Here is a 15678-nt window from a genome sequence, read left to right as displayed (position 1 = left end):
GCCATTGTCGTCAAAGAGAATTTCCTGCTTTCTGTCAAATAAAGGGTGGGTAGGTCATGCATCTGGTCTCCCATCCATTTATCTGAGTTTTAAAGACATTCATTTGTACTTGAATAGCTTGTCTGCCAGTTCTGTAAATTGCAGATACAGTAATGTCTTTGAAAACCCATGAGCATGTTGGCGTCCAGACCACTGAGCAGTTTTGTCTTTCATCATGGAATGAATAAAAAGGCTTTGAAGGACAACTTCATGATTCCCGAAATATTAATCATATTAAACCACTTCTTTTAACCAGGAGGTCAAGACATGGAATTAAATTCCTTTTTTTCCCAAAAATGTCTGTTTTCAATGTAGAAAAATAAAGTGATTCAGATACTGTGAACAAAGTTGAGCTATTGTAGAACGACTAATCATTTCAATACACAAGAAGCCATTTTTTGTGTTTGTTAGGGAAATCATAAGATGGCACGCATTAAAATACCTTCTTTTTGTGGGGTAAACCACATATATTTTAAGGGGCGAAATTAGTCTGGATTACATTCTCCAGTCTTGAGTTCTGAACTGTTTTGGAGTCCTGCTGATCTGATCGTTTGGGTCTGACATTGAAACAGAAACGGCCTGTAATTCTTCGGGCTGGCACACCAAAGGTTTATAAGTAGGTTGCCCTGTGGTGAGGTGGAGTCTGGGACAGCATATGTTAATACTGCAAAATTATAGACCATTCAAAGCTCACTTATTTCTAATAATGTGCAAAATCCCAAGGCACGTGTTTAAGGAGTTACAAATAATTGTGTGCAGAACTGTAAGGCTGTTGGAGACGGCGGTTACATTTGGAAAAAGACATTTCTTTCAGCTGGGGTACGTGCATGCCCGGGAAGGGCCAATGGTTTGAATAAATATTGAAATTTTGTATGTCTGAAGCGATTTTAATGGGTTCTGATAGTCTTAGTGTGATTCTGGGGTTAGTTTTGTACAAAAAATTTGGAAGGAGTGACTGTAATTTGTAAAAGTGCATTTTATACTGAAGGGCTATTTATTCTTAGCAGATGTCCTCATTCATTCTTCTTGGTGTGCAGGACTTTTTAGATCTCTTCACATACAGTAGAGCATGTAGTGTTGAAAAACAAGGCCGTTCCCTTAAATATAATGGATTTATCGGGATATTATTGTTTTACTCTCTCTTTAGATATGAAGTTATAATTTCTTGAAGAATTTTAAAGGTGTTTTCTTGGCTAGCAGAAACTATTACATTCCTCCCTGCTGCTCATATGTGAAAGTGGCATCTTTGTGTTGCTGAATGATGTGCCTGGAGAAAAAGGTCTAGGTCACGGTCTCTTGTTTCCAGGGCTTGTTTGTTGTTTGGATATAGTGGCCATACTGTAAAGGATAGAGGAGAATTATTAAACGGGTTCATGTTCAGAGTGAATTTTCCTTCTGGTTCTTACTGAAGTGTCTTTTCCTTTTAAAGATGACATTGTGGTTCTCACCAAGTTCAAGCCATCGTGGTCAGAAGGTATCGTACTAACCAGCATTGCGCCTTCCTCCCTGTTGTATGTCTGCTCTGTCCTCTTGTATTTTTTTCCTGTGAGAGCCTCTTGGAAATCTGATTTAAGTTCCTATGAGTCATCGCTATCATATACGAGCCAAGCTTTTTGCAATGTGGTTTACAAGTAAATTTCTAGCTATCTCTAGGCAGCCCTTTTGGTTAGGAATTAATTGAACATCTCTGTTCCCTGTTTTTGTTGCAGTTGTGATGTGCGGCTCCTCTATACCTTCCTATATGACTTCAACATGCATTTCTTTCCTGCTTAGGAACGCTGTTATGTGTTTTGTAAGGAGTGAACGTAAAGTGTGTTGTACTTCTCAGTTAACATATGTTTTACATTCTCTCTTTGCCACCTTGGGTGCTGCACTGGGGTTACTCAGTTTTATTCCTCAGGATCAGAGATACTGAGAGAATTTCGTTTCACAAGTTGCATAAGTAATCAGCTGTGGTGCTGGGAGAGCATTTAAAATGTACAACTCAAAATCGTGCTTGTTCCTGAGGTTAAACTTTCACAACTACAGACAGGATAATCCAAGGCTGCTGTTGGAGGCCGTGGAATCACTATTTATGATACTTTTGGGCAGGCAGAATGACCCCAAATTATCAGCTTCCACACTAACGTTCTAGAGGTGACTTAATGCTATTCTCCCAACTTGCATCACCATATGCAACATCTTTCTATAGGTGCACGAATAAAACTTAAATTTTCAAATTATATCAACTAATACAGATTTTGCAGGCATACTTTGCTTTAGCAGAACAGCGTGCAACAACTGTGAATGTCTCCGCATTCAGACATTTTGTTATATGTTATATACCATTGCACACTATTGCCCAATTTCTTATCACATCGTATGTACAGTTACAAATTACAGAGACCATTTTCTGTAAGTGAACTTAGACAGCTTGAGAGCACTTTGTTTCCTCTATTTTGTTTTCTTTTGCCTAAGTATCTTATTATAGATTTGTAGACAAAACAGTTTATATCCTGCCTGGCTGCAATTTTGACACCAAATATTTGAAGGTTCTGAAAAAATAAAAGGAGAGTAGGTTGTATTTTATTGGTAGGACTAATCTAGCCATAGATGTCCCACAGCTTAGACTAAGCTGTGCTAGTCAGTCTGTCCAGTCTAAGCTGTACCCACCAATACTTCCTGCTGTGATTTTTCCCTATAATGTTAACATTTCCCTGTATGTTAACATTTAGATAAGTGTCCTTGGTGGACTGGCTATATTTGCAGGAAAGTCAGGTCAGATTTCAATACTGTTGTTAAGATCAAGGTGAGGATTTTATTTATTTTAAGTAACAAGAAGCTTGGTGGTTAAAGTTGATATTGATCCTGTCAGCATATCTCCATTATGTGGGCATCTATAATCTTGAGATATGCACCATTCATTCCTTAGCAACAAAAAAATAATGCAATTTCTAGCAAAACTCCAGAGATAACTGAACTTGATAACTGAGGCAGCAAAGCTACAAGTGTTAGACTCTTGTAGACATCACCTATCAGGCATTTGAGACAATGAATATCTCATAAAATACATGATGCTGATAGATTTTTGCTTGTTACATCTTAAACTGTGTTCCTGTGTCTGCAAGGTCACAACCAGGTAGGACAGACTGAGTATCTTGTGTCTCCCAGAGTTTTTTTTCCCTTCGAAGAACTGTTCGTGCAGATTTTATGTGGCTGAGTACTATTTTCCAGCTTTTGCTTGTTTGTAGTTCCATGCCCTCGAGGTTCACTTCGTTTTCAGCTACAATCATGTTTTAAAATAAGGAATGTATTTATGTGAATCTTTCTCTCCATGTTCCTTAGGGGAAGAATGCAATGGACCCTTATGTGAAACTGTTTCATCTGCAGAATCAGAAATCCCCAGCAGCTCCGAGGTAAGGTCCAGTACAGACGGTGCTAATTCATTACTGGTAGGAAGAAAGAGGAACAGTTGCTGTGTAAGAGAGATTTAGTTTTAAAAACAGTATTTCTTTCAGATTGTCTTATACTGCCTTTATTATGCATGTAAACATTTCCTCCTCTAGTGTTCTGAAGGAGCAAAACCATGAAAGTGCCACTCACACTCATTGAGTCTTGCAACAGACTTACAAATGTTAGCGCTGCAACGCAGTGGTGGTAGGAAACGGTGTTTCCAGCATTAGTCTTGAAATGAGAAACAATCATTTGATGTTTTGGCAATTGGAAAAACATAATGCTTCTGCACAAACCCAGCACTTTGTTTCATGCTGCAAACTATGTTGCTGGCTCGGTAGGGAAATCAAAGCACTCAGGTTCCTCTACTCTAGGAACTTTGTGACAGTGCAGCAAGACTTATGAAAAAGCAAATAGAGGTTTGAGTTTTAGGAATGCGGTCTCATTTACCTGATTTTTGCTTTCTATGCGTTAGGCAGACATAAAGCTACGGAGTTAATCTTCTTGCCCCGTTTCACACTCTTATCAGCCACGACAGGCTTAGTGCTTGATGATCAATGTCCTAGATATTCAGGTTAAGTCTATCCTTAAATCTTTTCCATGAATTCATTCCAGAAGTAAGGTAGCCCTGGTTTCTTTTTCCATACAATGCTAATCCTTTATCTTCATGTGTTGTCACAACTTCAGTATTCTTCTCTATAAACTGTTAGAATTCATTTTCCTGCAGTTCTCCACTGGGCTGCCTTCTGTCATCCTCAATGTGTTCCCATAGGAACTGAGCCAGGTCATCTGCCCTGCCATAAAAAACAAGCCATGATTTCTCCCCTTTCCACCAGGACCCTTTTTAGCTCAGGTCAACGTGCTTTGTTCTTGTTTTGAAAGACAGCACATTTCTCTACTTTATAATTTTACTTTAGCGACAGATGGGAAACGTTCTTGTTACTTAAACCATGAACTTTGTTCCTGCAGTTGGAAAATACAAAAGCTTAGAAGTCTTAAAACAATAAGGTCAGGTAATTTTAAAATGATAATGGAATTCATTCATAAAAAGACCGTTGGGAAAGAGTTAAATGAATTACATTCAAGTCACAACTTCATTATGCTTACTGTCGTTTCTTTTGGAGAAGAAGAAACATAACGTACAATAACTATATGTTTCTGCTCAGCAGTAGGGAGGAAAAGCTACATCCTTATTGTTGAATTAGCAACAGCAGGGGAAAAAGAAATCAGGATTCAAATATGTAAAACAGAAAACATTACCTATCCATAATTCAGTGGCTTTTAGTTTTCTTTTGTAATCTGTGAAGGAGCATGTGATATGTACACAAGGAATGATGCGAGTAAAACAAAAGAGAAGGTGAAAAACAGTCTGTAGTGAAAGCTGCCAACACATACACAAAAGTCAGATGAAATCCAGGACTCAAAAAGTAATTGAGTCTCCTGTCAGTGGCGCTTTGGTCCTTCCTCATGATTTTGCATTTGTGCTCTAATCCACTGCTGCTTCCCTAAATTACCCTTTTTTTTGCCCTTTTTATATAATTTTTGTTGAGTGTCTTTATTTTCCTTCTTTTAATCTCCCACAAGGACAAAAGGAACAGGATTGCTTAGAGTTCAACAGCTTTTCCTATGCCAAGCCTTATAGCATGCGGCATTTCTAGATGCTGGGAAGCAAGGAGATGTTTTCAGCACAGACTGGAGGGGAATAAAACTGGGTATGCTAAGGATAATTTCAAATAGGCACTAAGATGGGGACTGCTTCAAATTACCTCCTTTTTAGATCAATAATTCACAGATAGTGACTTCTATTAGGGACCAGCAACTGTCCTAATCGAGTCTCCACGTAGAATCTACCTGGATCAGGCTTTATGGTGTTTGTGTTCCAAAAAATCCATAAATTCCTCTGGAAGTCCTTTCAAGAAAATTGGAAAATCAATGAAAGAAAAGCTGAGAATCTGTTTTTTCTCTGTGCATTATATGTATGCAAAGACAGCATCAGAAAAATAGATATAATGGCATAATTCTGTTTTGATAGCACAGTGCATCTCTGTTCTGTGATTATAATTAGTCATTCAAATTAAAAAGCAAACGAGGATGAGGCCCACTGACAAAATATATTATTCATAGGAGGGAAGAAGGTCAGTTATATAATTTAAGATCGGAAGGAAGGTTAAAAAGTTGAATTTGTATTAAATTTCCTGATAGTAAAATTCTAGGCTATAATCGTAAAGTTAGTACAGATTTTGTAGAAGACTTACTAACTAGTTTGTGTTTTATCGACATCTATAAGAGGTGTGTGCTGAGGACTATTTGTCTGCTATTCCAATTAAGAAGTACAAAGTAATTTAAAGTGTTTGCGTTGTGTGCATGTGGACGCTGAGTTTCTCAGCCCATACGGGGCTGTGCTACTCTGAGGAAAGGTGCAGGATAGTGCCCTACTCTGGCTGCGACAAGCTGGGAGTTCATTTAGCACAGTTAAGGATGAAATGTTCACCTTTGCTGTTCATTTCCCACCAATGAAATGCTTACTAAACATTTCTGTTCAACAGGATTTTCCATATTGTAACTTGATTGTGAGATAATCTGAGAACAAGTCATTTTATTTAAGCCAGGTTAGCAGAAGTAAATGGGCAGAGCTCCATCCAATGTGGTAAAGCAAAGGGTTTTACCAAAATTAGGGATGTGAGACAAGTTATTTATTTTGAGAGCAGCAGTTGCTGCAGGTGTTCCAAATGAACTGATTTATTTTCTCTGAAAAAAACACCATGATAACGTACATTACTTTCATGCTTGTTCATTTGCAATTCAGACCAGTGGCTTTTCAAGTAGAAACATAAAATACCATTATTAATACAAGAGTGGATTCCAAAGTACGAAGGACCAGCCCAGCAGTGCTGCCAGCCCTTGTTCTTGGTTTTCATCTCAACCAAGTTGGACTATTTGAGCATTTCTGAAAGCACAGGTTGGTTCTTGTTTCGGGGTTCATGTGTTATAAAGACTGAAGCCCCATTGTATTGTACATAGAATTTAGCATGAGATGAGAAAATGATGTCTCTCTAGAAGAGTTCTTGCACTTTAAATGTACAAGGTAAAAGTATGTTGACTATCATTATTTTTAATACATAACCAGCAGGACTTGAGCCAAATAATTTCAGGCAGTTGTACAGAGAGCAGGGGGAGTTCCCTGGTTTAGCAGGAAAGCGTTTCACAAAGCAAATGGGAATGTACAAAGGGGTTTTGGCAGCTGGCCGCTGTTTTCATCCCACAGTTGAATGTTTCACTAAAGATATTACAATTGTATTTCGGAGTGAAGCACGGGTGGCTAAAATCCATAGTTACATTGAATTATGGAGGAGGTGGGAGCAGCACAGGATGGAGAGGTGGAAGAAAAGATGGGGACAACAAGAGCAAGGCTGCACTGTTATCAATGTCAAATTTGTACAGTACTTTACATGACAGGTATTTTCAGTGTATAATTGGAGAAAAACTTTCCATTTAAGTGTCTCAGCCCTTATTTCTCTACAAATAGTGCAGGTTTTTCCAGTAGCATCAGTGATGAGAGGATTAGACTTTAAAGCCAGTTCAGACTGTCTTAAGGTAAGGGCACAGTGCAGCTATTTATATTTGCATTGTTTCTCATGTGGATTCCTGGCCAAAACCAGATCAATCTCTCTGGGTTTGACTGAATTCTGAAAAGGACGTTTTTATCTTATTTAGATAAGCAAATACTCAGATGGCATCACAAAGAAAGAATGTAGAGATGTGTGTGTGTGTATTACTTGCAATGGAAATAGGAACAAAAATAACATGTCTCACAAAACTATAGGAGCGGGCCTGTGTGGTTTCTCTCAAGTAAAATTGTAATAAAAGTGAAAAATATTCACTTCTAATTTCAAAAATCATAGACAGTACTTTATGAAAACTGGATTTTGGGAAATGCGTGTTTTTGAAATAATACAACCTCAAACCAATAAATGATGATATGATAATGAAATGAAGTGAATATTCTGCTTCTGTTGAAAGCTAATTCAATTCCATAGGGAACTGTCATATTTTCCTAATCCGCTTGCACTGTTTGGTTGCACCATTTAAACCTGTCTATAATTTGTTTTCAGAAGCAGGAGAACAGTGTGAGAAATTATTGACTAACAGAATTAGGTGTTGCCAAATTGATTAGGGACTGTAAACCATCATTCATCCCAACAGCAAAGCCTCCAAGCCACTTATTCCTGCCATTCCTGCCTGCAAAATATTCAGAGGACATTGCAGCACCCTCTGGGGCTCCATACAGAAAAATAATGAGCACCCAGACCTTGTATTAATAAAACCAATACAACTAAAATCAGGGTAGGGCCTCAGCAGGCGTGGATCAGAACTGGAAGCTGGGAAACCCTCACCAGTCTCATTAGGTGGAACAACTGCAATTACCGATACCAATTTGCCTTGTCTGCACTATGAGATTAATGATTTGTCTCCTCACATTTGTTTTTCTTCAGTTCACAGGATGTAATTTCAGTTTGTATTGAAAAAAATAGCTAAGAAGGGTGTCACGTTTGTTCTGAATGCAAGTGCAGCCGTCTGTGCTATGTACATTTTCTCTCTTTGATGTGAAAATAACAACAATACTGTTAAAATTTGTTCCTTATCAGCTTGCAAATGGGAATCTGTGCCAAGTTGTCTAGACTTCATGTTTTATAATGGAAATGCTGAGGGTTACTGTATCGCTTTTATTGAAAGTTATTCTTACTAATATTTAAAAATCAATAGGGGCCGTAGGCTGGAGACCCAGCTCACCTGAGAGAGTAGAGCTTTGTGTAAACTTGATCTAGACTGAAAACCCATCTATCGCTCAGAACAGCTCTTCAGCAACTTAAACCAGAAGCTGCACTATTTCTTCTGAAATAGCCTTTTATTTGAAAGCGTCCTTTGCATCGTCGCTAACAACATTATGTTTTTCCCGTGATGCCACTGGCAGGGCCTAAACAGCACTGAGACTACTTTACTCATCCCTGAACATCAAGTGGTAAGCAGTAAGCGATATTCATGCTTCCCTGCATGAATCTGTGTGGCGTCTTCTCTTACCGTTTGCCAAAAAGTCCCTCACCTGAAAATTTTCCAGTTTCAAGGAAGCCATCCTTCTAGAAATTCTTTTTCTAGCATATAAAAACGAATGTGGTTTTTGTGGTTTTCCCAGTGATGGCTTAAATGATAAATTCCAGCGAATCAAAAGGATAATAAATAAAATTGGAAAGTTAAGTAGTGGTGGAGTAAACTGGAAAGTTTGCTTTTTTTAGCATTGTTTTGGTTTGATGGGTTATAGGGTACATTCTGACTGTGGTGTTATTAACAAATGTGGGATTCCTTTTTATCTGGAGGGCTCTCTGAGTCAGCATGATACTTTAAAATGTTGTAAAGAGCAAGAAATCCTGACACCATTTGAAATGTGTTGCCTTTTGGTTTGTTCTTATTGTAGCAAGTAATAAGGAAAGGCTCAAAATATCCTCTTGTTGAAATTCATAGCCAAGATAATTGTATTAATTGGTAAATATACCAGAAAACTTAAAATAACCATTATGCTTTTATGGAGAGAAAAATTATAAAACTCATTTAAGATAACTGAAGAAGTACATGCTGAGGTGTATTCGAACTGTCTGCTTGCTTACATTGGGCTCTGGTGTCTTACATTAACATGTACGCTCCCTTAGCATATTTGTTATGTTTCTTTGTTCTGTTCTTGTTCATTGTCTTTTCTCCAGAGAGGCTTTTTCTGTGCATTTAGATTTTAGTGCAAACATCTTGGTGTCCTAAACGGTTTTGAAATGCATGTTTTCAAGCTTTCTGATTTCCCCGTGATTCAAAATTGCAACACGAGCGTGGTAAAGGTGCAAAAAGCAGCTTGCAAGTTTGAGCTGCAAGAAATACTTGAGCTTTTGTGGTTTTTTTGTTGAATGGGAAAGGTTATAGTTTTGTATGCAACTTTGGAGCCTGCATGAAGCATAACTTGGACATGGCATTAAGATCTTGTGTTGTTAATTCACCTCTTTGAAGTGGGGAAGCACTTTGGTTACCTGGATTCCTCCAAGGAAGAATATTGAAGAGAACTTCATGCAAAGGGGCTCTCTGCTCTAATGGGACCTGAGTTTACTGTGCAGAAACCAGGAATCTGCCTTTTTGATTTTCAGCAGGGTGCCTGTATATTTTCATATGTTGTGGAAATGCATTTCCAGGAGCATTTTGCTTTTGGAAATACATTTTATCAAGCGGTTGTATTTAGCACAGCAGCACTTTAATCACCATGTTTCTCATATAGCTGTAAGCATGTTTAATTCTGTGAAGAGGGAGATGTATAAATGTTCTCTGTGCACTGGGGGTCAAGGGTGATAAATTTGTTTTTAAGCCATTGAATGTTTCCTACCCCTCCAATTGTGGAGGCTTTTCTTGTATTTTCATTCATCTTTCAAGCCCTTGTATTTTTGTCCATTTTCTGATTTTTTTTTTCTGCAGTGGATTTTTAATTCCTAAGTTAATGAATTCCTTTGTGATACAGTTATTTTGGTTTGTTACATTGTCTGTGATAAAATAATTTGCCTGAATGATTATCAAAGGTGTGCAGTAAATAAATACTTGGTTTGTAGACTGTATCTTGTAAGCAAAATGTTGCAAATCAATTTTATTTTTGTAATTTCAGGTAGTTTTCTTGTCTGGTAATGTAGGACTTTGATAATAGAGCTGTGCTGGTGGGCATCATGTTATTGACATAACTTTTCAGCATACCCGTTACTAATAGACACAGATTCTTCCTGTAACTCTAATGAAGCTCATATCTTGGCTTCCTCTGTCTCAAATTGGTGTTGGTTACTTACTGCTTTGGTACGGAAATCACTGTTTTAAACCATCTTCCCACTCTGAGGTACAAAAAGCAGAAGATGAGGGACGCTGAGGTCTGAACCCGCAGTCCCAGCTCTGCGAGGTCGGACACTTGTGAAACCTCGGACTCTGGGGAGCTGAGTTTGGGAAGTGTGGTTTTAAATGTAGGCCCCTGAGAAACCTGCAGTTTTCTGATTGAATATTAATCTGAAAAGTACTGCTCTAAGCCAAGTTCTTTGGTCTTTGAAGTACAAACATGGAGAGAGCTGGGATATTGAGTAGCAAGGGGTATTTGGAGGAAGCTCCGTTGCCTGCAAGGAGAGACCTGCGCTGAGTGGCCTGTGGGGACATAAATTTCCTGTTAGGTAGATAGCCAGAAATAGAAATCCCCGAGTCCTGTGAAAATATACAGGATTAGATCATCCAGGTATAATCTGTAAGACGTATTTGCTTTTCAGGTGCTGTGCTATCGTTAGACCACCGAGGCCTGGCAGATTGTGCTGACCAAGGTCCGCTGCCTGTGTGCTTTGGTATGGGGCCAGGGAAATGTTGACCACGGTCTCTTCAGCTTCACTCCAAAGCTGCTTTTCTGAAGCACTTTCTGTGTTTAGCGGTTGCTGCCACAGCCAGCAGTTCCCTTTCCCCTCTCGCTGTTTGCTTTGGCCCTGGAGAGGCCTGTCTGGGCCACTGGTGCGAGCGAGGTGGCCAAGGCTTGAGCAGGAGGGTTTTGATGGATTTGGATGTAGCGTGTGACCATCAACCAGCATTTACACCCTTTACACCAAAGCAGTTTGGGCAGAACTGACCGTGATGGGATGTTGTGGCCTTACTTCATCTTGAGCTGGGCTTTGTTTATTTTTGTACTGACATCTTGGTCTTTCTTATAACCTGCCCTGCTTGAGTCCCTGATGCGAGGATTGCGAATCCAGGTACTTGGAAGGTTGGTTGAAGGTGGGTCCATACCCTGACCTCCACTGGATGTCTAGCCAGAAGTTATCGCTTATGGCGTAACTACAAATATTAATTCTGTATGAATCCAGTCAGTTTGCACTTATGTAGCCACATCAAAAGAAAATTTCCCTCTTTATGATAGACCATACAGGGTTCAATTAGCACATCTGTCTACAGGCTACAAAGTCTTATAGTTCCTATAGAGGTAATTAAGACTATTAAAACTGGGAAGTTACTACTGGAGAACGGGAGAGCAGTATTTGTTTTTGAACAAGTAGCTTTTGTAAACTTGCTTTGTAGCTGATGGATTTATTGAACGTTTTGGAAGTAGCACCATTTCGTAGAATCATACACTGGCTTGGACTGGAAGGGACCTCTGGTGGTCTCCTTGACCAATCTCCTCCTCAAGGCAAAGCTGATTTCAAACTTAGATCAGGTTGCTCAGTGAGGGCCTTGCTTGGTCAAGCTGTGTGATCTCTGAGGATGGAGATGACACAGTCAATCTGGGCAACCTGTTGTACCTGTTCCTGCTCAACCCCACCCTCAATCCAGGAGGAATTTCCCTGTTACAACTTGTGGCTCTTGCCTCTTGAGTTTTCACCATACGCCTCGGGGCTCCATCTCTTTTGTAATTCCTTATTGGCTGTTATTCAATTATTCCAAAGCTGCGTGGGGAAGTTCGAATTTGGTTACGTGTATTCCAGAAGGTGCACATCACACAATATCTGCTCCAATGAGGTGTAACTTCATTTAATAACTGCAGGTTGTCTAAGATCAATTAATTTGAATACAGTTCTGGAAGGAGCTGTTAAAGAATGAGATGTACTGATCCATAATGTTTTATGATTCACTGATGCGACCAGTGCAAATTAGTAACATTTTATATATTTTAAACCTGTGAGTGCACATTTATGCACAGAACGGCATGAATATGCAAGACTGATCTTGTTCTTCTTGTGAAATCCAACTGCAGCAAAATGGAAAGGAATAATTTATGGGTTTAATAAGTAGGTCTGTCACTATCCATGATGAATAATCCTATGTACAGGAAAGGGAAATGATAAGTATTTCCCTTCTCAAAGCAGATCCAAGGATGACTACTGCATCTTCTTAAATTGATAGCCAGGCCTGTAATGACTGAGCAGGATTCTGATACATTCTAGAAAATTGCCAAACTTTGACACTACAGACAAATTATTACTTCAATTGTATGGAATAATCTAATTTATAACTATGCTGCCCAAGGAATTAGGGACACTCCTTTGGCAGGAGCCCTTTGTGAAATAAATATTATTGATTGAACTTTATACTTCTTTTTCTTTGTGTATATGGATTTTGGTAGTTTATTAGGACAGTGTCTACACTCACACAATCTCTGTCTTTTTAAACTACCAGTTCAGTTTTAGGCGGATTCCCAAGATTGTAAGTTGTTAGAATGCGCTTTGGGCTTCACTTGCTGTAATGTTGAATAGTTCCAGTACTGTTGATGCTACGTAGATATGGGTGTGGTTCTATGTTAAGTTAACATCTAAACAGTTGCGATTTGCTTGTCACAATTGTATTTACAAAAACGCCATAAGCACAAAATAGAATAAGAAAAGGCTGTTTCTTTTCTTTTGTTCTGTTGGATTCCGTTGTTTTTGTGACCCCCCCCCTAGTCTTGCATTATTATGTACTGCGTTTGGAAACAAAAGCATTTTCTGAGGTAGTCGTCCTGCTTTCAGTCTTACAAAGTAATCTGCTCTAACTGATCTGCCGTAAATATTTCTCAAGTAGAAAAATGATGAAAAACTCAACAGAATTGCCAAAGAGGGAAGGCAAAAAGACATTGCAGCATTTTCAGAAGTGTTTTTGCTTGATTTACAGCTCCCAAAGGCTCAGATAGTTTCAGAAATACAGGAATTCTCCAGCATGCCTGGATGGTCTGAGCCGGCTGCTGCCTGCGTTCAGCAGTTACCGGCGTGTATGGTGGAAACACATGAAGTTGTTCAACACTATGACACAATAAGGATGTTTTTAATTATTATTATTAAATTTGAGCCTGTCTGAAGACAAACACATGTCCTGGAGTATGTGGATTGTATTGCTTGTAATATTGTCCGCCCTGGAATTACCTGGTTGCCATTTGTCTTTTTATGTCCCCGTGGGTCCAACTTGAGTGTAACAGAAACAGGCTCACACTGTTCATTACCCAGCACTTATTTTGATACCTTTGCGTTCCATTCTAATAAACTTCCAATTGTTCTTTTTTAAAAAATCTGCTTAAGTATCCAAACCATGGCAATTAGCATTATAGGAGTCATTATTTTAAACCACCTGAGTTTATTATCAAGGTGGTTGCCAGCACAGCTTTGCCTTTAGTAAAAAAGACATTATAGTCATAATGTTTGTGGGTACTTGTATTTTTTAATAGTTGGAGGCTTTTCTTGGCTTTTTTAAGGACACGGATTTGTTACTAACTTTAGTTTTGGGGTGTGCTGGCAGCTGGTTTGGGTTTTGGGGAAGAACCGTGGGCTTACTAACTACTTGTTGGTTATTCCGGCAGAGTGGAAGGAGATATAATCTGTTCCTGAAGCGACGTCTCAGGGTAAAAACCAGTGATGAATGATATTGCAAGTGGCTCGGATGGCTGCAGTAATAACATGCTTCACTGTGTGGTGCCTTTTGTTAACTGGGAGCAAGATTCACATTACAAAGTTCCCTAAGAAAGAACAGGATATTTTTCCCGTGCATCCTTGCATGGCTTAAGAGGGAGAAGATGGAGATGTATCCCTCTCAATTATTATTTTCTTGTTCCTACTCTAATAAAATGAAAACCCAGTCCTTTATAAATACAATTTCTGTGATAGCTGTGGTTAAGAAAACCAACACCAACCTTCCTTAGCATGGAGTTAAATTGAGACCAGAGAATTAATTTCTATGGAGAGCACTTTGCTGGATGAACCTCCAGTCCTGTAAACAATTTGATAGTGCTGAATATTGATATGATAATAAATAATACTACCTAATATTATGTTGAGATCCCTAGGAGAGTGAAGTAAAAGCCTTTATTTCCTTAACATTAATTGCTGTTGTCTAATGAGTGAAAAAGATTAATGTTGTTACTATGACATTCTGGCATGCTGAGAAATGAAAGTATGACCTTTAATAGACCAATTAGAATACTAATTACCCAGTTACATTGATAACCTTTCATTAGATATTTTTTTTCCCCTCCAAGAAAGTAAGTACTCTATTTTGAAATGTAACCCCTATGTTGTTTGTGTGCATTTTCACATGTCATCATTGCTGGAACATGTTTCTCTGTGGTGGTTGGTTTAGTGACTCTTGTTACATAGAAGAAAACGCATGGAATTCACATTTTGCTACATGCTTCGGGTCAATGAACCGTGCCCTGGCTGGGTTTTGTGTGGTGACATTGTGACTAACTGCAGGAAAAAACCCCATGCTATCAGATAACACTTGTCTCGATCATTTATGACACACTAGTGAAGATTGTGATGGTGGCATTGCTCACAGGTATTGCTACACTAACGTGTATTTATTCTTCATATATTAATTATTTACATGTAGAGTTTGTGGACATAAGCAGCTAATTTTGAAATTATTTTAACTGGATATATCCCTTGTTAAAACTTGCACAAGTGTGTCTTCAGCTATGAAGAAATTGAAGAATTGAGACAATTTGGGGAACTTCTTTGTCTTCTGTTACATTTTAGAGCGACAGCAATACTTGCTCTTTTTAATCACATGCCTGTGTCTTCCACAGATTGATAAAAGACATCAAAGCAAAGATTCTATTTTCTTCAGGGATGGTGTCAGGAGAATTGATTTTGTTCTCTCCTATGTGGATGATCTCAATAAGGAATGGGAAAAAAAGTGGGTAAGTTTGACTTTTTGAGGTCCTCTTAATTCTTATCATAACCCAAATATCAGTTGCTAAGCCTTTCAAATCACTGCACTCAGCTGGAATTGGACTTAAAAAATTGGTAGGTGTGTAAAAAGCTGTTCTGTGTACTGAAATTTCTGTGTAATTTACTGTTGTGCGTTAGGACCCAATGTTATTAGATATTTGGGGCTTTATTTACTGAATTGATCGCTCTCTGTTACTTAGGTTGGTCAATTTATTACACAATCAGTGCCAAGTAATCCAAATGGCTTTGTTTTCTTCATTTAACAGTCTTGCAGTTACCTGTGGCTGTGGTGAAACTGTACATGTAAATAGTTAAATGAAGGAGGTTTCTTTTAAATAAGCAAAACATTATCCAAATGAAATGTAACAGTAATTTTTTTCCCCCATCCTTTGACTTGAGTTAGAGCAGAAATAGATTCTCGGGTCCAAGGATCCAGGCAATTTTCCTTTTAAGACTTTTTTAAAATAAATACTCAGAG

The 15678-nt window shown here is 38.5% G+C and overlaps 1 protein-coding gene across 1 annotated transcript in view; it reads left to right on the top strand.

Moving 5' to 3' along the window:
* ANO5 (anoctamin 5) overlaps positions 1 to 15678 on the top strand; it is a gene marked incomplete at its 5' end in the record, with an annotated part of 56168 nt that overhangs the window by 10650 nt on the left and 29840 nt on the right. The window contains 2 exon segments of the mRNA XM_080344627.1: positions 3364 to 3434; positions 15056 to 15169. Of these exon segments, the coding sequence (XP_080200753.1) occupies positions 3364 to 3434; positions 15056 to 15169 (185 nt within the window).

Source organism: Nesoenas mayeri (genome assembly GCF_963082525.1).
Source record: "Nesoenas mayeri genome assembly, chromosome: 5".
In the NCBI taxonomy this organism is placed as follows: Eukaryota; Metazoa; Chordata; class Aves; order Columbiformes; family Columbidae; genus Nesoenas; species Nesoenas mayeri.
The sequence above is the reverse complement of the archived record's forward strand: the minus strand, read 5'-3'. Positions and strand labels throughout refer to the sequence as shown.